This window comes from Neovison vison, chromosome 3 (genome assembly GCF_020171115.1).
Source record: "Neovison vison isolate M4711 chromosome 3, ASM_NN_V1, whole genome shotgun sequence".
In the NCBI taxonomy this organism is placed as follows: domain Eukaryota; kingdom Metazoa; phylum Chordata; class Mammalia; order Carnivora; family Mustelidae; genus Neogale; species Neogale vison.
The window spans coordinates 170,374,494-170,402,232 of record NC_058093.1 but is presented as its reverse complement, the minus strand read 5'-3'; the positions used below and the strand labels follow the sequence as shown (position 1 = coordinate 170,402,232).

General features: G+C 43.7%; 2 protein-coding genes across 6 annotated transcripts in view; both read left to right on the top strand.

Annotated features, from left to right (window-relative positions):
• Positions 1-5,423, top strand: part of TTC39C (tetratricopeptide repeat domain 39C) — a 104,438-nt gene extending 99,015 nt beyond the window's left edge. The window contains exons 12-14 of the mRNA XM_044243266.1: positions 548-652; positions 1,950-1,988; positions 3,028-5,423. Of these exons, the coding sequence (XP_044099201.1) occupies positions 548-652; positions 1,950-1,988; positions 3,028-3,117 (234 nt within the window). The 3' untranslated portion in view covers positions 3,118-5,423. The remainder of the gene's footprint in view (positions 1-547; positions 653-1,949; positions 1,989-3,027) is intronic.
• Positions 5,424-8,329: 2,906 nt separating this feature from the next.
• Positions 8,330-27,625, top strand: CABYR (calcium binding tyrosine phosphorylation regulated). 5 transcript variants are annotated; one of them, XM_044243264.1, is made up of 6 exons: positions 8,330-8,526; positions 10,949-11,121; positions 11,221-11,274; positions 22,214-22,564; positions 25,531-26,134; positions 27,537-27,625. In XM_044243264.1, exons 2-5 carry the CDS (start codon positions 10,974-10,976, stop codon positions 26,127-26,129), a joined length of 1,152 nt encoding a protein of 383 aa, XP_044099199.1. In that variant the 5' UTR covers positions 8,330-8,526; positions 10,949-10,973; the 3' UTR covers positions 26,130-26,134; positions 27,537-27,625. The 5 variants fall into 5 exon arrangements, with proteins under 5 accessions (XP_044099199.1, XP_044099195.1, XP_044099196.1 ...); XM_044243260.1 differs by having other exon boundaries at positions 22,214-23,470; XM_044243261.1 differs by having other exon boundaries at positions 8,330-8,575; positions 22,214-23,470.
• Positions 27,626-27,739: the final 114 nt, after the last annotated feature.

Here is a 27,739-nt window from a genome sequence, read left to right as displayed (position 1 = left end):
AGTGTTCTTTTGATTACCTTTTGAAAGAGTTTATGTGCAGTAGTAGAGGCCTTCGACTTTTAAATCCTAGGGAGTTGATGCCCTTGTCTTAAATTTTTAAATTTTGTACTGTGGGGTCATCATAGTTATTATACGGCTCTAAATGGCCTGTTTTGGATCACATGCTTAAGGTATCAGCAAGACACATACTAAGGGATGGTTCTTGGCTTACGGGCTTTCTGTTTTCCGTACTAAAATGATATGTACAGACTTGAAGATGCAGATAAAAATGTTTTTGCAGCTCCATCAGCAGAGGCTAGTGTATCAGCTGGAAAAACAAGCAATGCAAATTGGGCTGACTGCTGGGTGGCAGAGCTTTGGAGGTGTAAGTGAGGAGGGGACTTCTGAGAGACGGATGAGGAAGGATGGGAAGAAATAAGGATGCAAAGAAAAAAGAAAATCTGGTCTAGAGTACAGAAATAAGAGAAATCCCCCTTTCTGCCTCCTGAAGATGTGATGAAACTTTAGAGAAAGGAGTTAATTCTGATACTACTTGTATTACTTTCAGTTCTTCCAGCGAGCTGTTAAAGATGAGTTGTGTCGTCAGAATAACTTATACGTTCAGCCATATGCCTGCTATGAACTTGGCTGTCTTCTGTTAGACAAACCAGAGGTAAGATCTTACGTAGTTGCTTAAGTGATGTTCCTCAGCTCCCCACCAAAAATGTGCAACTGAGTAGGCACAAAGCATCCGCCCTTCATTTCAAGTCCATTGATTGACAACAGCGGGGTTGTTTTGGGTTTGTTTTTCCTTGATTTCATGTAGGATGAATCCAAGAAGCTACTAATCCTGTCTTACTGTGTTGAGCGAAGTAACTTTTTTTTTTTTTTTGGAATTAAACGTATAAATGTAACTTTTTAGAGCCAAACTCATTTGAGGGGAAAGTCATTGCCTTTTTTAGGATGGAATGACATGATGTGGTGTGGTTTATGCAGAAGAACTTCGAATTGCACTTTGGTTCCAGTACTCTGTTTAACTCGTGTGGGATCCTGGTTAACCTCATACCTTCCTCCTAATAATTAAAACAGGATAAAAAATACCTGCCATGCCAAGTTAATAGAGATTATGGTGAGATTGATGAGAATGATGTGATGATTGCTTCAAAAATTTTTAGAATATCCTATAAATTTATGTTGACATTTACTTTGCGTATTTAAGTACATTGGGTCAGTTTTGTTAAAAAAAGAAAAAAAGCTACTGGATTTGCTTGATACTTTCTTTTAGAAGTTCAGTTACATAATACTAGCTTTATAAAATTCTAATTTTGATTAAGTTCAATTCCACTTTCAAATATAGGGACTTCATAAAAGTTGAGCTACATCAATAGAAACATGATTCTAGCCTAACCCTTAAACAGGTACCCTAGCTCACCAAAGATAGACTTTTGATTGGAAGTCTTTTTATTTGAAATTCTCATTTTACTAAAATAGAAAAAATGTGTGTGGTGACTTCTGGTAGGAAAAACCCAACACTATATTCTTTGTTTTAAGAAAATTTGTACTCTTAAGGTAGCCTTAAGATACATACTTAAAATATGACAAGGCTGGTCTGTTTCTTGAAAACTAAAGTTGATGCCTTCAAAAGGAGATCTGACTTACTGAGGCCAAGTAAACTTTTTAATTGTCATCAATTGTAGGTTATTCAGTAAGATCTTAAGCTATAATAATTTTCCTAAGTTGTTCTCTCTTATAGAGAATAGTGAGGATTATGCATAATTACTTAACAGTGCCTTGATGAGAATTTATAAGAATCATTAAAGAAAAATGGAGTCGTTAAACTTGAATGAGCAGCTGATTCACCTCTGTGTCTACCGAGAATTGTTTTAATTAACCTGTCCTCTTACAGCATTTTCTGCTTGAGTATGTATCAGTGTAGATATTAAGAGATAATGTTTTTCTTACATTCATAGACCGTAGCAAGAGGCAGAACTCTACTTCTTCAAGCAAAGGTAAAAATACTATACCTACTACCTCTTTCCAAGGCACTTCTTGCCCTCTATTATGTCGTCTTGAGTCTGAATTCAAGAAGCGTTGTTAGATGATTGTTCTGGTGGGTATTTCTGGAAAGTAAAAGTAATAACTAATTGATTGAATGATCACTTGACATTTTTTTTTTCTTTTAAGATTTATTTATTCTAGGGGCGCTTGGGTGGCTCAGTGGGTTAAAGCCTCTGCCTTCAGCTTGGGTCATGATCCCAGGGTCCTGGGATCGAGCCCCACATCGGGCTCTCTTCTCCCCGGGGAGCCTGCTTCCTCCTCTCTCTCTCTCTGCCTGCCTCTCTGCCTACTTGTGATCTCTCTCTGTCAAATAAATAAATAAAACCTTTAAAAAAAAAAAAGATTTATTTTGGAGAGAGAGTGCAAGAGCATGGGAGAGAGAGTGGGAGGGAAGGGGCGGAAGGAGAGGAGGGAGAGAGAATTTAGAGCAGATTTCTTGCTGAATGTGAAGCTCAGAGCAGAACCTGATCTCACAACCCTGATATCATGACCTGGGCCAAAACCAGTAGTCAGATACCCAACCGACTGAGCCACCCAGGTGCCCCATGATCACTTGATTTTTAAGTGAAATTTACCGGTCTCCTAAAAAACTCATGAGATTGCCCATCCTGCTTTATAAACACACTCCTTGTTTGAGTGGGAAAATGGCTTTCATTTTCATAACTACAGGCTTGAGTGAAGAATTTCTTTTTTTTTTTTTTTTTTTGAGTGAAGAATTTCTAACAGCAACTTGATTGAGCACGATTTAAGACTATCGTTTCAGGGATAATATGAAGAAAAATTTCCAGACACGGCATTAATGACATTCCACTGGATGTTAAACATGATCCCAAAGTTTGAGGCTCCAGGGAATAACAAAGTTGACTGGATGGGAAGCCGTTGGTAGGAGTTTTAGGGGTTTTACGTTGGGATGCACCAAGCCATGTGGTCTGCAGTATTTCAGAAAGCTTAGCTAAGAGAGTCCATAAACCTCTTTCTTTGGTCCTACAGGAGGATTTCTCTGGCTACGACTTTGAAAACAGATTGCATGTCCGCATCCATGCTGCTCTGGCCTCTCTGAGGGAATTGGTGCCTCAGTGACGACATGGGGTTCCTGTTCTGTCCCTCCCCACCAGGTTCTGCACTTTAAAATAAAAGCAAGAGGACACAGCTCTTCCGAAGACCGGCTTTTCTTCTGAAAACCACCTGTGCCAGGGACACACTTTCCTAGTTAGGCTGACATATTCAAGATCTCCTCTTTTAAACATATAGCTAAGAAGTAATGATAATGATGATCCTAGTAATTATGACTAACCACCTGGGGAGAGGGCTAAGTGACCTTGTTCATACATTTTAGTTTTGTGATTTATTTTTAAAATAAAATCAGACTAAATACTCAACCTGTGATCTTCTAGGAACGCCTACCTTAAGCACACATCTGACTGGGTACGCTAGGAGGTACCTGTAAAATTATCAACAGTATTATGACATAGCGTTTATATTGTGTTTTGAAAAAAAAAATAAAAGTGCTTTCTAGTGTTTTACTTTATCCTCTAACCTGTGAGTAGCACAGCACAGATTTTCTTATCCCCATTGTCTAGACAATGAAACTCAGGCACAAAAAGGCGAATTGACTTGTCCCATTCGATGATTCCTGTTAGCAGCGGAGCGATGACTAGAACGCGGATCTCCTGATCGCAGATAGAATATTTTTGTTCAAAAAATGTTAAGAACCCAGAATTTTGTTTCCTTATTAAAACACAAATGGTCTTCAGCTGACGTGTCATCAAAAAATGCTTTTCTTTAGATTGTCTACAAAATGTTTCAGAGTAATGAACACTTTTTTTTCCTTTGAAAGCCAACCAGGTAGGCCTAATAGTTTTTACAACCAAAAGTAGAACTATTTTGCTAGTGTATTAGAAAGCCTAGTCTATAGGCTAGATAAATAATACCTACATTTTAGGAGTTTCCTTTTCTTTGTGATAAATTGCCCAATTACCAGCTTTTGGAAGTCTTTTAACAAATTTCTCGAAAAGGTTATTCTTGAGTGAACGTAGGGTTTTTTTGCCTCAGAATGTTTGCTGGTGAAGGATTTGCTGGGCTGTCTGTTGCCAGGGTTTAATCCTTTTCTCTTCAGCTCAGGTTATTCTGTATAAGGAGTCCAGAGTTAATTTTTAATCCTTCATCGCTAATTTTTTATTGTCATTTAATTTACCTCTTTATCCAGTACTGCACACCTGTGGTTTGGAAGAGTCAAAATACCTCAGCCACTTAAGAATTTCTGCCATAGTTGTGTGACTAACATGGTTCAGGCTTAAGGTTAGACCTTTAAAACTTTATATTGAGTTATAGAGTATCATCTTGGGGTGTCATTTACATATCCTTTTAGCTGAAGCATGTTCTCCTGTGATCTTAATACTTTAATATTTCTTTTCCAAATAAAACATAGGAGGAGCAGCTAGAATGTTGACAGCTTTAATCTACTTAATCTGGTTTTGAGGGAATGATAATTTCCTTGAATTAATCCTCACTGACTTTGACTAAACTATATTCATGATTCCTTACTTCCAAAATGTTTATTCACATTGACTTTCTTTCTGGTGTGAATCCTGCATGGATTTTTGACACTAGCCAGAGAGAAAAGATTGCTATCTTACATTCAGTGAATGAGTCAATCCAGAAGCCAAATAGATGCTTCTTGAAGAGAAAAATTGGTGTTAAAAGTATTGGATACCTAATCTCATCAAGGCTTAAGGGAAGAAGGTTATGAATTGGTAAAATATGGCTCTTGGCCATTCTGTTCTCTTAGGCTATAGCATATGAGGCAAACTTCCCAGTTATGATTGTAGGGCATTCTGAATCAAGAAGTTCTTGGTTCAGTTCGTACTTAGTTGAATTTTCAGTTCAAATATTGTTTGAACTATTATTTACTACTCAAAGATTACATAAAGCCCTGTACTTTAAAATAAAAAGTGATTCCTATCCTAATTGCTGTAAAAATTTGTTTGTATCTCTCCAAAGATTGCAGGATTTCAAATAACCAGTTCACTGAATAGACAACTTTACCATGTCCCTTTAATAGAGAGTGGGTTTGATTATAAACTGATCCTGCATTTGGTACAGGACAGCCCCTGTAGTTTATGCATGTTAGCAGGGTGGTAGAGTATGGAGATGGGGTAGAGGATGATTCTCAAGTCTCCAAAATAACCAAACCACAGTGCAGGCGTATGGTACCATTAGATTGACGGAAATCTGAGTACACTTTTGAGCTGAGTAATTCATGACCTTTTTCTGGCCTGCGTGCCATGAATTATCCAACCTGTGAACTGTGATCTGCCTGGAAACTTAGCTTGGTGTAAACTGCTCTTTACCCCTCGTGGATGAAGAAAATAATCATATAACCTGAACGGTTTGCATCTGTGTGTGGTTTGTTGGCATCACGCACTCCTTCCCCATTCTCTTCTACAGATCTTCTAATTTATGAGTGTCAAATGTATTTTTGTATTAGATTTTGCCGATGGTGAAAGACATCTCTAATGTATATTTATGTACTCTGAACACATTTATGATCTGACACACTTTGGAGGCATGGTCTAATAATGTAATATATGTACCTTTGTGGTTAAAATATTTAAGATTTTTTTAAATTAGGTTAGATATCTTTTGATTTTAGCACACGATAGCGAAGTATATGACCAAGTGAAGAAGTATTTCAGATGTCACAGAAAAGTAGGAATTTATTGTTGCGTATAGTACAAGTCGAATATTTATGGAATTTGCACTTTTAAACTTCTGCCAACTAAAAGGACAGTGCCTATCTGATTTCTGAAATACACACACGTGTGTATTTCTTTGCTGTATAACTTAGTCGATTGCTTCCTTAAGCAAACGGTGGTGGCAAGTATACAAATATGGCTTTGCAGCTATGAAGATACATATTCACAGTCATGATGTATTGTTTGGTATTTCTTTAGTTCTTAAGAATCCTGTTGGTGGTATATTTTGTAGGAAAAAAAAATGGTTAAGCTCAGATCATCCTAAGACACCTAGTAGAGGAAGGAGACTTAGAAGCTAGGAAAAGGACAGCAGGGGGTGGGGTGGGTGCAGGAGAATGGGAAGTTGGTCCACAGAAGATGTGCCCCTTCTTCAGTGAAGTGTACATCACTCAGTGCTCATTGTACTTGGCTTTCTTGTGAAAACTAGTAAGGGGTTTGAGTTGTAGCTCCTAGTTGCTGGGGAATATTATAACCTGGGTGAGCTCACTTTCTCCAAACACAGGCCAGTGGTTTACAAATTCTAGTTTTATACATTAACCGTCTTTTGAGAATCTGATTCTGTAGGTGCTAGGTAAGGCTTAGGAAGGCATTTTTAGCAAGCTCCTAAAAATGATCTAATTCAGGTGGCGTAAATTAGAGAAACACTGCCCTATGTTACCTTTCATTAAGTGTTTTGTAAAGCTGAGAGAGGAAACCAACACAAACAGAATTCTATAACAAGACTGTGTTCATAGAGTGTATTATCATGGGGCCACTGAAGAAATGCTTCTAACTAACTGGCTTTCTAAAGTAGGATATTCCTGAACTGAGTTGTTTCCCCCCCCCCCAAGATATTATTTATTCATTTGAGAGAGCACAAACGGGGGAAAGGAGGAAAGGAAGAAGCAGACACCCTGCTGAGCTGGGAACCGGAGGTGGGGCTGGATCCCAGGAACTGGAAATGATGACCCGAGTTGAAGGCAGATGCTTAACCATCTGAGCCATGAGCCACCCAGGCTTCCTGCCAGCTGAGATTTAAAGAAGGATGTAGTCAGGTAAAAATGGACTAAATGAGATTGGAATTATGCAGAGGCCCCACCAAGAACCTTGAGCTTCTGTAAAGTAAGGGTGGGGAGCAGGGAGCAATGGAAAACAAAGATTTGCATTTTGCCTTTAGATCCTTAGTGACAGGATGGGAAGACAAGAAGATTGGAAAACCAGATGAAATCATTAGTTCTAGAAATCAAAGCAGCAAATGGTGGTTTGAAAATTTTTGGTTAAATGTTTTCACTGTAAAATTTTGCATTTCAGAGGGACTTGGACAAAACAGTTATTGAAGAACCGTGGAAAGAGTAAGGGCTTGACGTGAGTCTCAGATATTCTGCACAGTACCTAACACCTGTGTGTCCAGGATGGCCTGTCAAGGTCCGGCTACATAAGCATAAATGTCTCTTAATTCCCGAAGACACCACAAATGGGGTTTGTACTGAGGGGGTTTTAGTAGGTCATTTTCTATCTTTGATGGTTAAATATATTGTGAACCATCAGAAATCATGGCAGCTTCATTTCACTTTTCTCTACCAAAGTGGGGCTGGAGGGTAGTGATGGACCAAAAAAATGTACCATCTGCAGACCTGCCATCACACTCGAAGTCTAAAATTAACTTTTCTTCTTTTAAAATATAATCTTCATGAGAAGAGGGAGCCTGCCACATAAGGGGCATTCAGTAATAATTATATGGGTGAATTAATATCCGTAGGAAGTGCTCCGTGCAGCATAGGTATAGACCAGAGCCTCAGCATGACCTTTTTTATTTTAAAGAGCTCTGGAAGCCTTAACTGTTTGAGTTTTTAAAAAAAAAAAAAAAAAAGTTTTATCGGATGCCCTGAAGATATTATTTCATGGTTGATTTCCAGCGGTTCTTGTTTTTTAAATATATGAAAATGGATTACAATGAAGCCTTGGTCTTCATGGTTATGATGGAGGTTAAGGCTCGGTACAAACCTGTGAGCCAGAATGGTGAGAGAACAGGTTTTTGGAAGGACGCAGCCTTCCCTGTCCTGGGTCTGAACTGCCGCTGGTGGTTGTGGGAGGATGCGTTGTGCCCCGGGTATTGCAAAACTGTAATTAAGGGAAACTGGAATCTTAAGGGTTAAATGCCAAGGTCTCTCCACAGGGGATTGTCTCAAGAGGGAGAGTACTGTGTTGCGGGAAATTATTCGTTCTCTTTATAGTAGTGTTTGTTTTGTATAACGTGACTAAAATTAGTCTTCGGAAAGGTGACTGAGGAGAGTTAACAGGTGAGGTGGGGGAGTGGTGTAGAGAGGCGCGGTGGTGACGGCGAGAACTGCCATAAATCTATTTCTCTTTCCTAATACAACAACTCTTTTTTTATATTGTGTGACCAAAAGCGAAGAGGCCGTCGCCCTGACGGACTCCTGGCCGTTTGAAAACGCCAGTTTCCTCACGCCCGTTCGAATTCTGTCAGAAAACGCGAGGCGACTCCCCGGCTAGGCTCGCGGAGTTGCAGCCTTTGTTCCCTTCGGCTCCCCTTCGGCGCCCCATTGGTTGGGAGCACTCAGGCTCCGCCTCCTTCCCTGGGCGCTGGAGCCCTCGGAGGGAGGGAGGGGCTTTGTGACGCATGGCCTGACGTCATCAGGGATATAAAAGCTCCGCAGGGAGCTCGGGCTCCTACAGGAGCCGCCGGCAAGGGGGCAACGAGGAAGCTCTTTAGAGTACAGCCGGAAAGGAGAAGGTGGGGCGAATCTGGAGAAAAGGCCCCCCCACCGTGTGGCCAGGAGGCAGTTAGGCTCTCGGGGCGCCTGCGCAGTGGGCTCGGTGGACAGTTCTTCCAGTGTGGGGGAAGGCGGAGGGCCTCCGGAAGGGGAGCCCGGTGGGGAAGGGCAGCCCAACCGGCGAGTGTGGCGGAGGGGCCGGATCTGGGCGGAGAGTCTGCCACCTGCACCTCCAGAGCTAGTGGACACGGAACCCGGACCCGCTCTCCATTTCGGTGCCCTTGTCACCAAACAAATCCAACGGCAAACCGAGCCCAGACCCTGGCGTAGGTCCTGAGGGAATGAGTGATGTGTCCTGTTGAACGTTTCCAGTGGCCCCGAAGCCCCCACTCACTTGTCCTCTGCCTCCTGCTCAGGCGTTAGCCCTGGGGGGATGGGTAAACTGGGAGCTCATGGTTCAGCATGGGGGTCGGGGTCCTAAAACTGGTATTTGACAAACATTTTTTTAAAGGAGAGTTGTGGGAACAGTTAGGCGGTCACTGTTCAGCGTCCTTCAGTGTAGGTGTGTGTGAGTACCCGTTGATGTAAGCTTGCTTCCTTTCCCAGTCAGTATTTCTCAAGTTGCTCAGGAAGGTTTTTTGCATGGGACTGTGTTGTAGGATGCTCGGCGGCATCCCAGGTCCCAGAGTCTGGTGTGGGTGGGGGCGCGGCTAGCACCTGCACTGAGAACCAGTAGGATCACTGTACGGCCATTTTCTCCACGGTTAGTGACATCAGCTGCTCACTGCCTGCAGGAAGGGTGTTTCGGAAGCTCCACCACGGCTGTTAGTAAGCCACGTTTCCAAACACGACTTACCTACCCTCACTGGAGTGCCAAGGGTGTACTTGAAAAAATCATACACACACACGTACACACAAATAGAATATAAGCATATACATGGATCATACATAAAATTCCTGCCTATGGCCCTTGACGTTTAGCATGTGGGCTTGCCAAAGCTGCACCAGTAGTTTTTTTAAAAGATGGGTTAATTTTGTAAAGGTCCTGGTGACTTACTCTAAGAGTAGGTTTTCATTAAAGGATTCAGTACACTTAATGATATCCTCAAAGGGTTTGCTTTGGCCAATAGAGAGTCATTTTCTCCCTTGACCTTTGAGAAGACAAAATGCGCTTTTAAATATTCAGCATTTTGCTATGACACATTAGTTTTTATTAGAGGTTGGCTCCTTGTATAATTGCTGTAACTGTGCAGCTTAGCCCCATGAAACTCATTACTCTTTATTGTAGGGATGTTGTTGACATGATTCATTATCTCACAGTATTCTCCCCTTTATAAGGACCCATAGGAGAAATTTCTCCTGGGTCTCAGTGTTCACAGTACCTGTGATTCTCCCAGGCTGATTTTGGTTTTTTATCTCAGGAAAGACAGATCATTTAACCATCTGTTTCCTATTTTGTAATGTCTGTTGGGTAGCTCAAGGGCTGATCTGACACTCCATCTCTGTGAAAGTGTAGGGCCTATGGCTTGTCTTGGGATATAACCTTACCTGTAGCTTCATCATATCTTTTCTACCATAATTTGCCCTTACCACTGAACTCATTTCCTTAAATAATTTTGTTCTTTTATAAACCTTAAATCATTTTCTACAATGAAACAAGACACACACACACACACACACACTGACACAGTTTAGAATGGCAACCTCTGCAACTCTTGAGCATTGCAGGTTAGACTATGCAATACCCTTGGTACCACTTAAAATCCAGAAAGGCTGGAGGAGGGGGAATGAGGGGAAAACAAGGGCAGAGGTTAAGGAAGGATATGAGAAAGAGAGGCATATGGCGGTGGGTGGTATGATACCACAAGTAACTTATTCCTATTCTGATTAGTGTTAAGGCAAAATTAAATTTAAAGCTAAAAATTGTATATTGAAAGCTGATTGCTGTGTCCAGGGGTAGATTTAGAAAAAGGAGGCAAAAGAGATTTTCTTGTAGAAAAGTCCTATTCTACAATTCTATTTGATGAAGGCACAGAAAAGCCAGTGCCCCCTATGTAGTTTTGAAGGATCTTGTTTATACATAGACATATGACCTTAATTTATCTTTCTGGAAATTCTGTACAAAATATTTACTGAATTTTACAGGAACAAGTTTTGTTTGGTTGCTTGATTTTTCCTTCTTTGTTTTTAGTATGATCCTAGAGTTCTTGGCAGGGCTTTTCTCATGGGTTTCCTTAATAGTACCATATCACTCATCTGCACATAATCTACTGTGTGTGTGTGTGTGTGTAATTAGCTCATTTTTGTTAGAATAAATGCCTAGAGATTAAACTCAAGCTAACAATTTCAATAGGAGATAGGTTTATTCTTAGAAACTACAGTTATCTCATGAATATTTCAGTAAAAATGTATACTGTAAGACTTTGTTTTTCTTCATTATAGTTGATATTACAGACATCCTGCCAAAATGATTTCTTCAAAGCCCAGACTTGTCGTACCTTATGGCCTCAAGACTCTGCTTGAAGGAGTCAGCAGAGCCGTTCTCAAAACCAATCCACCAAACATCACCCAGTTCGCAGCAGTTTATTTTAAAGAACTTATTGTGTTTAGAGAAGGTTTGTTACTCCTTTAGATTATATACATGTTGCTTTGAAAAGGAAGGCATTTTAAATTGGGCATTTTATGTATCTAATTTCCTGTATTTATTCCTTCAGGGAATACTTCTCTGGATATAAAAGATCTTGTTAAACAATTTCATCAGATTAAAGGTAAGTAACACAAGTGGTAACAGTTGACTAATCCTAGTTATAAATTATTGCATCATTATCACCATATGTTTAAGAATGGTGCCCATAAATATTTTTTGTTTAATCACTCTGATGTTTTGAAAAATAAACCATCCATGTCATTGTTTAATTATTTGATCCATTTTTTAAAAATCTGGAGATAAGTCTGGAGGATTTTAAATCTTTAAAAGACAAAAATAGGAAAGACTCAACCTTCAAACCATTTGGTACAATGAGACCTCAGTGTGGATAAGCTATGAGTGAAACCCTTTTCTTTCTTTTTTTTTTCAAAGATTTTTTTTTTTTTTTTAATTTATTTGACAGAGATCACAAGTAGGCAGAGAGGCAGGCAGAGAGAGAGGGAAGCAGGCTCCCTGTGGAGCAGAGAGCCTGCTGCAGGGGCTCGATCCCAGGACCCTGAGATCATGACCTGAGCCGAAGGCAGAGGCTTTAACCCACTGAGCCACCAGGGTGCCCCGATACCCTTTTCAATGCCCCCATCTTAAAGGAAGTACATTGAACTTTGAAGAAAATTGGATGTTGTAGTAATAAAGACTAAATGATAATGAGATATACTATATAGGAAAGTTGTATAAACATTCTTCTTGGAAGATTTTATTAAACAAAGAAACATCCTTTTTTCTTTTTTCCTCTTTGTAATAGGTTACCTGCAGTCCAGTTGGAGGGCAGGGGATCAATTAGGTGTTACTGACCACCTTTTCTGTTCTAAGAGTCTCTAGATAGTAAAGAGAAGTTTTTCCTAGAAAGTGTCTTCTCCAGCCATCTCTGTGGCTTAGGGCGATCCCTCTGCTTAGAAGAGAAGTTGTGTTTTATGTGTGTATGTGTAAATGCCTATGTAGACATGACAGCATGAAATTGCACTGAGAGAAGAGCAACGAAAAAAGAGAAAGGCGGGGCCGCCTGGGTGGCTCAGTGGGTTAAAGCCTCTGCCTTCCGCTCAGGTCCTGGGATCCAGCCCCGCATTGGGCTCAGCAAGGAGCCTGCTTCCTCCTCTTTCTCTGCCTACCTCTCTGCCTGCTTGTGATCTCTGTCTGTATGTAAATAAATAAAATCTTAAAAAAAAAAAAAAAAAAGAAACGGAAATTTAAAAAAAAAAGAGGCAAAGTTTACATGGTGGGAGGATCAAAGCCAAAGGGGATAAATCGGTCATCCCAAGGACAGGCAGAGAAAGGGGAAAAAAAGAATGGTAAGAAGCAGCTTTTGGCAGAATTTTGTGGGGAAAACAAAGACTTGTGGTCAGTGAGGGAAATGAGGAAATAATTTTTGCTGCATTTGCTAGCCAGTATTTTGGAATGACTGTAAAGAAAAGGTAGGATCAGGTGAGGCTGAGCTACTTTTATACTCTGCCAGTTTGGTGATGCCAATACATAACCTAGTCAAGCTAGGGAGAAGTCAGGAGTAGAACCTAGGAAAATGTAAAAATCGAGGATTTGGATCTGCAGTGAAAGATATACCCCCAACAGAACAAGACTAAAACCAGCAAAGAATCAGCATTTGTGAAGGGGCAGGAGAGTGAAGCGCTGTGGTTCTGGAATATTTGCTCTCGAGTCTCACCGCTTCCCTGCAGGGTCCTGATGGCATCTCAGCTTACCATGGGATGCAGGTCTGGGCTTTGCTTGCCACCAGCAGGATTCAGACAAGTGCTAGAACACGGACCATTCTCCCCTTCCCTATCAGGCTGTTTTCTCAAGAAGTCAAGGTAATGGCATGCTTGTACTCATGCCCTCTACACCAGGAGCTATGTTTGAGAGCCTTAGGAGTAAGCAGGCTTCCTATGTTTGAGAAGGATGGTAAAGTTGGTGAATCTTTATGAGGGGAGGTAATTAACTGGTTGCTTTTGAGACAGATTTGTTTACTGAGAAACTTACCCACCATTCAGTTTAGCAAATGAACTAAACTAATGTGGACTAGTTTAATTAACAGACTGGGCTGATGGGATAGCTATACTTCCTGTAGAGGTAAGAAGAGGGAAATAAATGCTTTTCTCCTCCAGTAACTACAGATACCAAGGCAATTTACATAACATGCAAATAATCCTAAAAGTGAGCTCACTGTATGGCTCTAGAGACAGATTGCTCTTGGGTAGTAGAATAAAATGAACATTGTGTGTTCTAGTTTACCAGGAAGATGAGAAGGTTAACATGAAGGTATGACTAGAAAACATAGAGCTCTTTGTTACTATCTAAAACCAGTTTGGCTCATTTATCTGACTTTTATTGTCCTATCAACTGATTTCATATTGGCAAAGCATCCATTAACTTAGGTCGTATCATAGATCCTGCACGATTCCATCTGCATCCAGGAAAGCAACACTCTGGGCTAAAGAGGGACTATCTACGGATATACATCTTAAGGTTTCCATTTGGTAGGGCATTTCCTCCCGAGTGACATCCTCCTACTATCTTCCAACTGGTTTAATTCCTCAACTGCTATTCCTGTGGGAGTGCCAAGCAAATTTGCTGCATGGTGGTTTGGTTCTCTACAAGGAAAATGTGAATAGAACAAGTGGCATCTTTTCCTTTTTTTTTTTTTTTAAGATTTTTTTTTATTTATTCATTTGACAGACAAGAGATCACAAGCAGGCAGAGAGGCAGGCAGAGAGAGAGAGGAAGGAAGCAGGCTCCCTGCTGAGCAGAGAGCCCAAAGCAGGGCTCAATCCCAGGACCCTGAGATCATGACCTGAGCCGAAGGCAGAGGCTTTAATCCACTGAGCCACCCACGCGCCCCACATCTTTTCCTTTAAATACACTTCCCTTATGTGGATCCCGGTGCCAGGTATGGACGGTGGTGCCTGTAAGATCCTACATGCTCTGCTGGTACCAGGGATTGTGGCTTTCCATGATTTGTAATATGGGTACATGGACCATTCTTTGAGGACTATGTCAGTTGACCCTCATTCTGGTCTTTTAGTCTCTCCAGCATGAGAGCATCAGGTATTAGCATTTGGTAAGGTGGCACAGAGTCTCACATTCATCCCTGGTGCATTTGTCCCCATTTAACTCCCAGGTATTAGACATGAGCATGAAAGACATTTGTTTTATATCCACAGTACCTCCCTGCACATATCATTTGTTTTATTTGAACACTTCATCCTGGATTTTTCTCGGAAGGAAGCCCATATTTGGCAGGGTTCTTTATAGAACCAGTAGTGTTTACCCCTCTCCCCTGTGCCTTTAAAAACTCATGTAAACTCAGGTAATGGAAGAGGGAGGAGGAAAAGAACTAGACATGAGAGCAAATTCTTCTTACTTCTCTGTTCTCTCATCGCTTCCACCATTTTCCAGAGCCTCGGACCTTTAGGATGGTCCCTGGCTCTGTCCGGGATCCCTTGTGGCATATACCTATTTCCAAAGCAGTTCATGTTGCAGAATACTTCTGTGGATCCTCTTGTTTTTCTGAAGTTGGATGAAACAGATCTCACTACCATGTGAATCAGTGAAAGTGCCCCTATTTTTCAGCCTTCTCAGGGAAGTTTCTTCATTAAATAGTACTGAATCATTAACTGAGGGGATTTTTTAAAAAAAGATTTTTATTTATTTGACAGACAAAGATCACAAGTAGGCAGAGAGAGGAGGAAGCAGATTCCCTGCTGGGCAGAGAGCCCAATGTGGGGCTCAATCCCAGGACCCTGGGATCATGACCTGAGCCGAAGGCAGAGGCTTAACCCACTGAGCCACCCAGGTGCCCCTAACTGAGGGAATTTTAGAAACTCAGGTGATCTTTTAAGGCAAAAGATTTTTCTCTTAAGTTCTACCACTTACTACGTCACAGGTAGGAAAAGAAGGGAAAGAGGAATGGAATTAGCAAGTACAGGCATACCTTGGAGATACTGTGGGTTCAGGTCCAGATCACCATAAAGCGAATATTGCAATAACGCCAGTTAAATGAACTCTTTTAGTTTTCCAGTGCCTATAGAAGTTATGTTTATACTATAGTCAAGTGTGCAATAACACGTCTAAAAAAGAAACCAATGTACATATCTTAATTAAAAAAATACTTTATTGCTAAAAAATGCTAACTACCATCTGAGCTTCCAGAGAGATGCCTTGATGTTGGTGGCCGCTGACTGATCAGGGTGGTGGTTTCTGAAGGTTGGGGTGGCTGTGGCAGTTTCTTAAAGTAAGTCTTGAGTGAAGTTTGCTGCACTGAATGATGCTTCCTTTCATGAACGATTTCTCTGTGGCAAGTGATACTGTTTGATAGCATTTATGCCTAGAACTTTTTTCAAAATTAGAGTCAATCTCAACCCTGCTGCTGCTTCATCAACTAAGTTTATAGAATACCGTATATCTGTTGTCTTTTCAACAATCGTCACAGCATCTTCACCAGGATTGTAGATTCCATCTCAGGAAAGGACTTTCCTTGCTTATCCATCAGAAGCAACTCCTCATCCATTCAAGTTTGATCTTGAACTTGCAGCCATGCAGCCACATCTTCAGCGACTTCATCTACGGAAGTCTGGAACCCCTCCAAGTCACCCATGGGGGTTGAAGTCAACTTCTTCCAGACTCCTCATAATGTGGTATTTTGACCTCATCCTATGAATCATAAATGTTTTTAATGGCATCTAGAATGGTGAATCCTTTCCAGAAGGTTTTAATCTGTCTTCACCCAGATCCATCCAAGGAATCCTTATCTTTTACAATGATAGCCTTATGAAAGGTATTTCTTTTTTTTTTTTTTTAAAGATTTTATTTATTTATTTGACAGAGAGAAATCACAAGTAGACTGAGAGGCAGGCAGAGAGAGAGAGAGAGAGGGAAGCAGGCTCCCTGCTGAGCAGAGAGCCCGATGCGGGACTCGATCCCAGGACCCTGAGATCATGACCTGAGCCGAAGGCAGTGGCTTAACCCACTGAGCCACCCAGGCGCCCCATGAAAGGTATTTCTTAAATAATGAGACTTGAAAGCTGAAATGACTTCTTGGTTCATGGACTGCAGAGCTGATGTATTAGCGGGCATGAAGAACACATTTGTTGTACATCTCCATCAGAGCTCCCGGGTCACCAGGTGCATTGTCAGTGAGCTGTACTATTTTGAAAGGAATCTTTTTTTTCTGAAAAACAAATCTCAACAGTGGGCTTAAACTCTTCAGTAAACCGTGGTATAAACAGACATGATGTCATCTAGGCTTTATTGTTCATTTCTAGAGCACAGGCAGAGCAGATTTAGCATAATTCTTCTGGGCCCTAGGATTGGGCCCTAGCTTTGGCTTCAAGTTGAAGTCCCCAACTGCAGTAACCTAACAAGACAGTCAGCCTGTGCTTTGAAGCTTTGAAGCCTTGAAGCCAGGCATTGCCTTTTCCTGTCTAGCCATCAAAGTCCTAGATATCATCTTTTACTGTAAGAATGTTTCACCTACATTGAAAATCTATTGTTTAGTGTAGTCACCTTTGTTGATGATCTTAGAGCTTCTGGGTCACTTGCTGCAGCTTCTCCATCCGCACTTGCTGCTTCACCTTGCACTGTGATGCTGTGGAGGCGGCTTCTTGCCTTAAACCTCACCATCCGCCATCCACCAGCTTCAGACTTCTCTCCTGCAGCTTCCTCACCTGTCTCAGCCTTCCCAGAACTGAAGAGAGTCCAGACCTGGCTCTGGACTAGGCTTTGGCTTAAGGGAACGTTGTGGCTGGTTTGGCCTATCCAGACCACTCAGACCTTCTCCATCTCAGTAGTAAGGCTGTTTTGCTTATCATTTGTGTGTTCACTTTCAGTTTTCCTTTAAGAACTTTTCCTTTGCATTCACAACTTGTCTAACTGGTTGGCATAAGAGGCCTCGCTTTTGGCCTGTCTCAATTTTCAAATGCCTTCCTCACTAAGCTTAATCATTTCTAGCTTTTGATTTAATATGCAAGACATGTGGCTCTCTCTTCCTTTTACTTGAACACTTAGAGGCCATTATAGGGTTATTCTTTGGCCTAATTTCAATATTGTTGTTTCTGGGAATTAGGGAGGTTCCAGGGGAGGGAGAAAGATGGAGGAACAGCCAGTCATCCTAGATTGACATAGGGCTGCCACAAAGCTTCAGTCTGTAGCGGGGGAAAAAGGTGTATTTGGGAAGTAAAAGGAAGTGAGATATTTTGTCCTAGGTCCTTACATATATTTTGTCAATCAAGGCAACTTTATAAGTTAACATCATTACAATTTTACGTAGAAATCTGATGCATGGGCATGATTAAAAAACTTGTAAGCTTCTAAAAATTAATTGCCAGGTTAGGATCGAAACTTAGATCTTCCTAGCAGTGTAACTCATACTCTTTCCATAGTAAATAACATTCTCTGATCCCTCTGGAAAAACTTTAAATTCTTGAACTGAAAGTGGAGAGGGACTTCAGTTCCCTTTCCCCATAGTATTTCCTCTTCCACTTCCTCTGTGGTCACTTTCTTGTGTAGAACCTGAGGCCAGATTGTGCTAGTTCTCACTTTTTCACCACTCAGTGAGAAAAGGGCAGTGGTTTCCCTATGTGGAGTGGCAAATGAAATCTCAACACCATCACCTTCCATCCCCTTCAGCTTTACTGAGTCTAGTTTTTAGTATCAGCCCTCTTCTGCTCCCAACAAAGGCAGGAAATAGCTAACTCTTTGGAAGAATCAAGAAAGCCTAGCCCAGCTGAGTTAACCTGTTAAAAAAAAAAGTTAAGATTTTGTTTCTTTGAGAGAGACAGATAGTGACAGAGATAGTGGGAGAGAGCACAAGTGGGGAGAGGGAGCCTGATGTGGGGCTCTATCTCAGGGCCCTGGGAACATGACCCAGGCTGAAGGCAGACACTTAACCCACTGAGCCAGCCAGGCGCCCCAACCCATTCACTTTTCTTACTGATCCTGGACATTCTTGGTTTGGCCGTAAAATAGTAATTATAATCATGCACTGCTGCTGATCATTGGGCCCAATTTCAATTTCTATGCAGCACCATAGCAGCTATGCATACCATTAAATGTCTTATTTATTCATATTAAATATTCATAATGTTTTTAGTTTAATTCTTATGCCAAATTCTATTTTTATACATTATTTTCACAGTTGGTTACACATACTTGTGGCCATTCTCTCTTATTAAATAAATGAGAAATGTATCAATTTCAGAACAATCTATACTAAATTTTGTGAAGCTCTGGTGCTACTCTGCACTTTCCTGGGCATTTTTTTTATGTAAGGCTACACTGATTCCCTAAGCGGGGATGTACTGTGCCAGAATGATCCTTTGTATTTCTTGAAGTCTCATATTTGCCTAGACAGGGTGGTGATTTGTACACAGGTAAGAATTTCATTAAGTTTAAAAAACGTTCAAATGATTATCTGGTTGTGATACTGGGAGGGGGACTGGGATGTTTTATGCTTTTCCATTGTGGTAAGATTAATCAATTGGGGAACAGTCCATACTAAAGAAGAACAATAAATCATGACCCAGTCGATGGTATTGTCAAGAGTTGGGGTCAGATTGGCAGCCTAGAACAGAAATACAGGATTAGGAGTAAGAGAGGAAGCAGATATAGCAGACCAGGAAAATGAGGACAAGGGGGTCAGGGACACTAGGACACAAGAGTCAGTATGGGCAGGAAGAACATCTTGGACCTGAGCAGCTAACTGTAGCTTTCTGCTGTCCAGGAACGTTGACAGCGCCCTGTTGTTCACAGAATCCAAACCCTTCAGTGTCACAGGGATACTTCTGAAAAACATTAAGCTAGTGTACATTGATTTCAGATAGCCTCCCATTGTTCTTCTTCGCTCTGTTCCTCTCTACCCATTGACGCGTTCATTTGCTTTAGGGGAAAAGGCGAATACAGTTTGGAAGCCATTTTACTCAGTAGTGAGTTTCCAAAGTTCATAGTAAGAAACACTTGGGAGTTTTTCAGGAGCCTGTTTTCATTGAGGGAAGATTTTCTTGGAATTTGCAGAGCTGACTTTTAAGAGCCCAAGATACCAGAATCGAGTCTTTATTTTATAGATGCCATAGGATATAAGCTCCTTTCCTGCTGCGAAGGGTCGGGAAACAGGAAGTCCTTCCTGGCGTGGGACCGTGGTCCGGGGCGTGGGCAGTGGACATGAAGTGCTAGCTGAGACTGGAAGTCGTTGTAAGGAAGATGGGGGAGAATCTCTGGCTGGAATTCTCTAAAATCCGAACATAAGGCTTGTGCTTTGCTTTCCCGGGTGCTTCTCAGAGCGGCTGCATGGTGAGCGTGACCCTGCGTCTAATATAACCCGTGCTCCGTTCAGCAGCCACACTGTAATCGTCATGCTCAGACGTTCAGTCCGTAATTACTGGAAGAATAAATTTGAAGCTGTAGATTAAAAATCATGGAGGGTCTGTCTCGGCTGGGCCAGAGGTAAGATGTCTGGTGTCCCAGGGCCCGCATCTGGCTGGTAGTTGTCCAGCTGTGTCCCAGTGGTCCCCGAGTGCTGACTAGCAGGGGATCGGGCTGGGACATAGCGAAGTTACTCGCCACGCCAGCAGAGAGCTGCAGCACGTAATGTTCACGCTGGGGCTAAATAAAAACTGGCAGCTGGGCCTCCGATGCTAAAGAGGAACAAATTAAATTAGGAAAGGGATCTCCCAGGAAATAACAAGCCACATTTCCCACAAAGTGGAAATCCTTCAGCGAATACGGCCAAGTCCGGGACTAACATGCAGGGCCCAAGCAGTAGGAGTGGTGGCTCTCCTCAAGGCCACCAAGAGTTGGCAAAGAGCAACATGGATCAGAACCAGCGCTTACTCCAGCATTTTGTTTCCTTCTTTAGAAGTGGCAGAACCTTTGCTAAGTACCCCTAAAAGGCTGACTTAATTAGCCAAAAGAGACTAAGTATTTTTAATATGTTAATATTTTTAACCTAGATCAGGTACATTTTACCATTTGGAAACAAGCATTTTAATGCAAATAGAGAAAGTAGACATGCTTTCTGACATGTCTGTCATAGTGTGTAAATTTTGATCCCTTTCCAAGACCAGGCCGTGCAAAGAAAGCTTTCTGCGATCTGAATCCCTCCTACCTTTGCCATCATCTCCCTCTCCACGCACCAGACAGCCTGTTACTGCCTGATTTTTGGTTTATGCTACTTCCTTCTCCAGGAGCTGCCGTGTACCTTTCAAATCCCACCTATCTGTAAAGTCCAGTTCGTTATTTTATTTAACAAATCTTTAAATTCCTGCCCATTGCCAGACACTGAGCTAGGTGAAAGTCAGTGGAGGGAGAGAGATTTCAGCTTCAGCCATGACGGAGGGGCTGCTGGCACACTTAGCCTCCTATCCTCAACCATCATAAAAGCTGGAGCAATTCTATAAAACAAAGTCCAGTGCCTGGATCCCTGGGAGATGAGATTCACAGAAAGTGAGCCCCCTCATCACCCTAGCAGCATTTTCCAATTTCTTTTTTTTTTTTTTTTTTTAATTTTTTTTTTTTCTTAAGATTTTATTTTATTTATTTGAGAGAGAGAGACAGTGAGAGAGAGCATGAGCGAGGAGAAGGTCAGAGGGAGAAGCAGACTCCCCATGGAGCTGGGAGCCTGATGTGGGACTCGATCCCGGGACTCCAGGATCACGCCCTGAGCCAGAGGCAGTCATTTAACCAACTGCGCCACCCAGGCGTCCCACATTTTCCAATTTCTTACACCAGGAGAGCGAAGCCAAGCACAGAGTGGAAGTGTGTCTGGAAAGAGAAAATGGAGCAGCAGAGTTTGGGGCTACTACTATGGCTGGGATTTGGGCAACAAAGTATCAGAGAGGGGGTGTTTGCAGGGAAGGATCCCCCCAAAGTCTGCAAATCCATTTCCTTTGGGTTGCTGGCCAACTCTTGAGCTGCCTGTGTGTGGAGGATGGCTTGAGGCTTAGCAGGGAAAAGCTGGCAGGAGAATAGACGCTGAGGGGATATCAGAAGTGGGGTGCTGCCGGGGGCCGTGGGCTTGGGCCCAGCCGATATGAAGAGGCTTGTGAGGCCCTGATATGCAATGAGAGCCCAAGAAGGTCACAGCCGAGGAATACAGACAGTGTGCAAGGAGTAAGAACAAAGCTGAAACACACCCACTTTCTGCCTTTCCTGCCAATTTCATTATGATATGAGGGAAATGCTTCCCCAAGCGAAAACCCTCAGTAGAACAAGCAGCTGTGAAAGCGTGCGGTAAGGAAGGGGTGTGGGGGACAGGAAGGTGCTGAGCAGAGGAAAGGGTTCCCCTAACCTAGGAGCTCTTCTAGGTCATTAGCTGTCTCGACCTCCCAAGCCAGGGGAATGCCCTCATGCCTGAGGAGTCGCTGCAGCCACTGATTGATCCAGAGTTCTCTTTCTGCCTCTCTGGGTCAGTTCGACTTTAGCTGCTGCGTTATCACACCTCACCAGCAAGTGCTACCATTTTTAGGTTAGACTAGATGTTTCCTAATGTCAAAATATTTTATAGGCCCCATTGTCCCATTCACTGTTAAATTCTATATAATACCAGTTTTCTTACGTTGAGGACTGCCTTTATTGACATGACAGTATTTGTTTCATTAAGAACCCATTATGTCAGCTGAAGATTAGATGACTTACTGGTCAGGTGGGACCCCCTGCCCTCACCCCCTACACCCCCCAGAACACTTGGGTTTTGTGTATGAGTTTGGATTAGGGGCTTTACCCAGGGAGGTTTCTAGCTTCCTTAGTTCTAGGCAGTTGCGCTGACCAGCTGAAGGTGGTACCTGCCTTCTTGTTTTGTCACTGTGCTACAGAGTTACTGATTTTGGAGACGAACTGAGGTGTCTTCTGAGCGGGCAAGGACAGGGAAGTTTACGCACCCATTCTAAATGACAGATGCTGGGAAACTGAGCAAAACTCCTCCGTGCTTGTGTGTGTATTGACAGCCGAGTGTTCAACCTGTTACTACTTTAAAATCGGGGTGGGGAGGGACATCTGCTTATTAACCCATGTGGCTTTTTTAGTAGAGAAGTGGTCAGAAGGAATGACACAAGAGAAGAAAGCAGAATGTATGAAAGAAAAGGAAGGAACATCTATAGTTTCCCAAGAACCTACACGGATGGAGAAATCCACGGACACAGAAGAGGACAATATCACTGGACCACTGTTTATGAACAAAACCACTCAGTTCCCATCAGTTCACTCGGAGGTGCCCCAGGAGCCCGAGGAGACACCTGAAGCAGCTCGTGGTTCCACTTCGAAACTGTCTACCCCGAAGATGACGACCCCACCGTCATCACCACCTCCTGCAGCTGTGTCACCAGAGTTCGCTTACATCCCAGCAGACCCAGCTCAGTTTGCTGCTCAGATGTTAGGTAAAGTTGCATCTGTTCATTCTGATCAGTCTGACGTGTTAATGGTGGACGTGGCCACGAGTATGCCTGTGTTTTCCGACGAGGCGCTGAGCTCAGAGGCTGTCGAAGATGCTGGGGCGGCCACTCCTGCTGCGTGTTCTGCAGAGGGGTCAGTCCTTCAGGTTCTGAGCCAAACAGCTGTCCGTGTAGATTTGGGTTCTAAACCTAAAGACGATGAAGCTGAACCAGCAGCGGCTTCCTCCTTCCCCTTGCAGGATGAACAAGACCCTCCTGCTTACGACCAAGCTCCCGAGGTCCCTTTGCAGGCTGATATTGAGGTCACCTCCTTCGTTCACATATCATCTATCTATAACAATGAGCCTGTGATTGAAGGAGTCGCTTACGTGGAGCAAATACCAGAACACATAGTTATCCCTTTTACTGATCGCGTTGCTTCTCTTAAAGAACATGAGCCACCACTTAGTCCCGTACCTGTAGCCCTTGCCACGGGCATGTCTGAGACAGCTGTGCGTTCCGTAAAACAGCTGGAGGAGGATAGTTCCTCAGTCCATATGGAGGCAGAAGCAACAGTTCTGCTCCCTGACACCTCTTTGGAAGGTCAGCCTGCACAGCTCCCAGAGGCGGAGGGCTCCACCCAAGCAGTAGGCTCTGAAAAACCTCTGAGCGTTGCAATGGAGTTCACTGCCCTAGTCCCTGACAACCCTGGGCAAGAGTCCTGGGGAAACTCTGCAGCCCAGGAGATGGAGGTCAAACTAATGCTCTCTGGGGAAGCTGCCACAGCAGTGCTCTCGGCTGCGCAGGGAAGGGCAGCGGGTGGTGCCCCCCCTCCTCCTCCAGAAGGTCTTACTGAGCCAGACCCCGAACCACAGCGGGAAGCAGCACTTGAACAAGGTTTGACGGAGCCAGGTAAGAAAATCAGGTACTTACAACATTACCGATTATATTTTCAGGTGACCTCTGTATTGCAGGTAACCACGGACGTGGGCTCCCTCCAGGTTGGTCAAAAGGCTCGATTTTCAATAGGTTTTAGATGGCAAAACTCCGTAAGGCTTTGTTGTACTTGAGATTTTACTCTTACGAGATGAGTGATTTTAAAGTGACATCCCCCAGCCTGACCTCCGAGTTGGGTCACCGAGCACTTTTGGACATGGCCCACGGAGTGAAAAACCCGAGTCAGGCACAAAATCTGGGATCTGGATCTGCTGTTGCAGATGTCGGCCGGGGGCTGTTGGTCTGCAGTTGCTCACTTGTGAGTGTAAACTCCAACCACACAACGCCGTCCAAGGTGTGGCCTGTGGCCCGTGAGAGACATGGTGGTGTGTCGCCCCTGCTTTCGCCCTGCAGTTGGGGGGCTCTGCAAGAGGGTGCGGGGAGCCTGCGGGACCCTGCCTCTCTGCCAGGGGGCTCCTGCAGCCATGGGGGCAGCTCCAGAGCTGGACGGACAGGACGGCTCAGCCACACTTCTGTCCCATGGGCGAGTGCAGAGGCGGCAGCAGCAGAGAGGCTGGCCATCCGCTTGAGCCGCTAAGAGGACTGGTCTCCTCCCTCAGCTCCCCCAACATGTGTGAAAATCCCCACCGCGAGCTGCGCTGCTGGCCGTCACCTGGGCTTGCCTGTGACACAGACATGGCTTGATCTCTCCCTCCGTCTAACTATGGACTTGGGTCTGCCCTCTCCCGCCTCCGCCCCTTGAAGGCTAGATGGAGCTGACTTCCCCACTCCCTTCTGCAGAAGTCCTCTTCCACACTGACTTTTCCCAGAGCTGGAAAGGTCAAGTGTTACCAAAGCAGGTGTTCTGGGATCAAATTCTGTCTGGCAGTATGACGGGGATCTGCACCACTGAAAAGGCTGAGGGCAGCATCGGGAGCTAGCATGCAGGACGGGCACAACCCTTGTGGCGGGAGCAGCAGTGACACCCCAAGTCCGGCTCCCCAGTGCCTTGCCCTTTTTCTAAAGCACCAGGTGGAGACTGCAAATGGAAGGCTAGCTTGTACGTGTTTTCTAACTGGCTTGAAGAAGGATCCATTGACCGCATCTGAAGCCACTGAAAACTCACCAGCTTAATCATGTGCATAGTGTTCTGTTCTTTTCTGGGGAAGAAAAGCTGTACCAGGGATATGAGGCCCCGTGTTCAAACAGGGAACGCAGTACAATTTGGGTCCGACGCCACCTCTCCCTCAGGAAGAAGTTTCACCTCCATCCCATCTTCTAGGACTTAGTTCTCCAAGACCGTACAGTCTTCATTAGGCCCGTTAAACTTGCCGCCATAGATGCTGTGGTATTAAGCAGATGGATGGCACTCCCAGACGTCTTTATTTCCCCTTAAAGAGCCCTTCTGGGACCAACACACCTTTTCCTGCCACCTAGCACCTATGATTTCAAGCCTTGCCTAAAGGGGGTGCTCTCTGGGGTTCTGAGTCCTAGACTCTGTGATGTCCTGAGTGTGGTGACCAATTAATGTGAGATTATGGGGCCTGTCAAGGGCCAGAGATAAGTGATAATGTGACCAAAGAGGAGGCCCCGTAGACTTCTTTAGTAAAGAAAAACTCACTATGCAGATGCATTAACGCTTTGTCACTGGCTTCACACACACTTCAACCGATTCTTTTGGTAAAGCCCCAAGTGTGGACGCTCCACGCCCTGGGTGCAGGTGCTGTGGTGGCCATTTCTCAAGCTGGTGACTCTGGGACCGGCAGCTTCGGATGAGCTCGCAGCTTCAGCCACAACTCGAGTGCCCCTGCCACCTGCTAGCACGACCCTGTTCTCCCTTTCCAGTGGTAGAGAGCCTCACGTCTTTCACATTACCAAACATGATTTAGCCCTCTCTATAGCATGCTTTATGGCACATGTTACTATGAGAGCTGTTTGTTTATATGTAAAGAAAATTTACAAAGACATTTCTGTGCATAGTGCCGGATACAGAGACCGACCTTTAATACCTGCAAATTTTTTTTTTTTTTTTTTAGCCATAGCAGCAAGCGAAGCAGGACAACCACCACCATACTCTAACATGTGGACCCTTTATTGTCTAACTGATATGAATCAGCAAAGTCGCCCATCACCGCCACCTGCACCTGGGCCTTTCCCCCAAGCAACCCTCTATTTATCCAATCCTAAGGATCCACAGTTTCTGCAGCAGCCACCGAAAGTTACTTCTCCAACTTACGTGATGATGGACGACAGCAAGAAGACCAGTGCCCCACCTTTTATTTTAGTAGGCTCGAATGTTCAGGAAGCTCAGGACTGGAAACCTCTTCCTGGACATGCTGTTGTTTCTCAGTCAGATGCCTTGAAGAGATATGCTGCAGTCCAAGTACCCATTGCTGTTCCTGCAGATCAGAAATTCCAGAAACATACCCCAAATCCCCAGAATGGTAGTCCTCCTCCAAGTGGACAAGATGTCCCCAGGCCACAAAGCCCAGTTTTTCTTTCTGTTGCATTCCCAGTAGAAGATGTAGCCAAAAAAGGTTCAGGATCTGGTGACAAACGTACTCCCTTTGGAAGTTACGGTATTGCTGGAGAAATAACCGTGACTACTGCCCATGTTCGCAGAGCAGAAACCTAAAACTGGTAGGTGACTCTTCCTACCAAAATATGTGGGCCTTAACACACTAGTACTTTGATTTGTTGACCTGGAGATAGAGGTATTTACAGAAATTGAATTGAGATATGCAAAGAGTTGGGGCATACTCAAATGCGATGTGGTTATTATCTCCCAAGTTCATTACCCCAGATTACTAAGAAATGCAGAGTAGGTGCGCTGCCCCATGATGACTCACATAGAGGACTCAGGGCCCAAGACCTGAACCAATCCACTCAATCACCTTTGAATACCTGGTTCTTCAGCTAGCCCCATGGAAGATGCTAAAAAGGGATGGCTTTACAAGAAAAAAGATATTAGGTAGGAATTTTGTATAACTGGCAGGTGAAGGGGTGGGTCAGGGCAGGGGCCAGATGCAAGCACTAGGGCCAACTGGAGAGAGGGGTGACAGGTCAGAGATGCGGTGGAGCACCTTGTCACTGTAGGAGGCTTGTTCCCTTGGAGAGTGAAGATTTACAGACTGGGCAGGCTGGAAAATAGCTGAAGGACCTAAACAACTGACATGAACTGGATCAGACCATTTACTCACAAATCATCTTTAAGTTCTTCATTCCACTAGTACCTTCTGTCCCATGCTTGTCCCACCTTCCCTGTGTGTGGGCAGAGCCTGGCCTAGACCTACCCCCTCAATGTGGGAACAGACAGAGAACTCATGATACCATGTGAAGCACAGTAAGGGCAACAATGACCCTCCTTTATTAGGGTGTTCATGCCCGGATGTCATCTGACCCCTGAGGCCCAAGAAGGAACCAGCCTTGCAGAGAGCCTAAAGACCAGGGCTAGGGCAGGAAAGAGCAGACTCGGACATACCAAGGAGGCCAAAATAAAACTGTTGGGGAGGAGCTGGGGACGGCACCTAAGAGGACCTCATGATTCAGGGCCCCGGATCCGTAAGACAGACACTGGGTTGACAGCTCAACAGGAAGTCAGAAGAATGACAAACCTAGAGGGCAGGAGGAGGTCACTAGAGGAAGCAGGGAGATAAGATAATACAATGCAAGGTCAAAGCCATACACCAAAGAGTTGATACTTCACTGGGAATTTCATGCTGAATACCCCACAGGCAAAAGCTAGATTTCCTTCACAGGCAGGTTCAAGTACCACAGTGACAGTATTTCAGGAGATTACTCTGTTATCAAATCTTAGGTCTATGTGCCCTTCTCATTCATCCCCTTTGTAGACTTTCAGTGGAATAGTCAGAATGGCTGTTTTTAGCATGAACTGCTGGGCTATAGCAGTGCAAATTACAGACCGCTACATGATTAGATAAGACTTTAGTAAGGGGAGGGTAGACCTCACATTTCTGTCATGCCACTCATTGTACATGTTCGGTTTGGTGATTAAACAACTCACTGTTTACATTCCTAACAGATGCTGCATACGATGCCGTTTGAGCCAACGTTCAAGGTGGAGTCTGCCACCGAGCGTACTTTGTCAATAAACTTCCAGCAAGCATAAAACCCTGCGCTCTTATTTTGTAACTTAGGACAATCGATTACAAAAGACCTTAAATCTTTTTGTGGAGCCTTGAAAACAACTCCACTCTACTAGCAGAGCTACGGGGCTTTCTAGGC

What these genes read in the sequence shown, in the direction of transcription:
- CABYR (XM_044243260.1), top strand. Translation starts at nt 10,974, where the DNA reads ATGATTTCTTCAAAGCCCAGACTTGTCGTACCTTATGGCCTCAAGACT. An exon ending in ACTTATTGTGTTTAGAGAAG is followed by an intron (nt 11,122 to 11,220) that starts GTTTGTTACTCC and finishes TTATTCCTTCAG; the next exon opens with GGAATACTTCTCTGGATATA. An exon ending in ACAAGGTTTGACGGAGCCAG is followed by an intron (nt 23,471 to 25,530) that starts GTAAGAAAATCA and finishes TTTTTTTTTTAG; the next exon opens with CCATAGCAGCAAGCGAAGCA.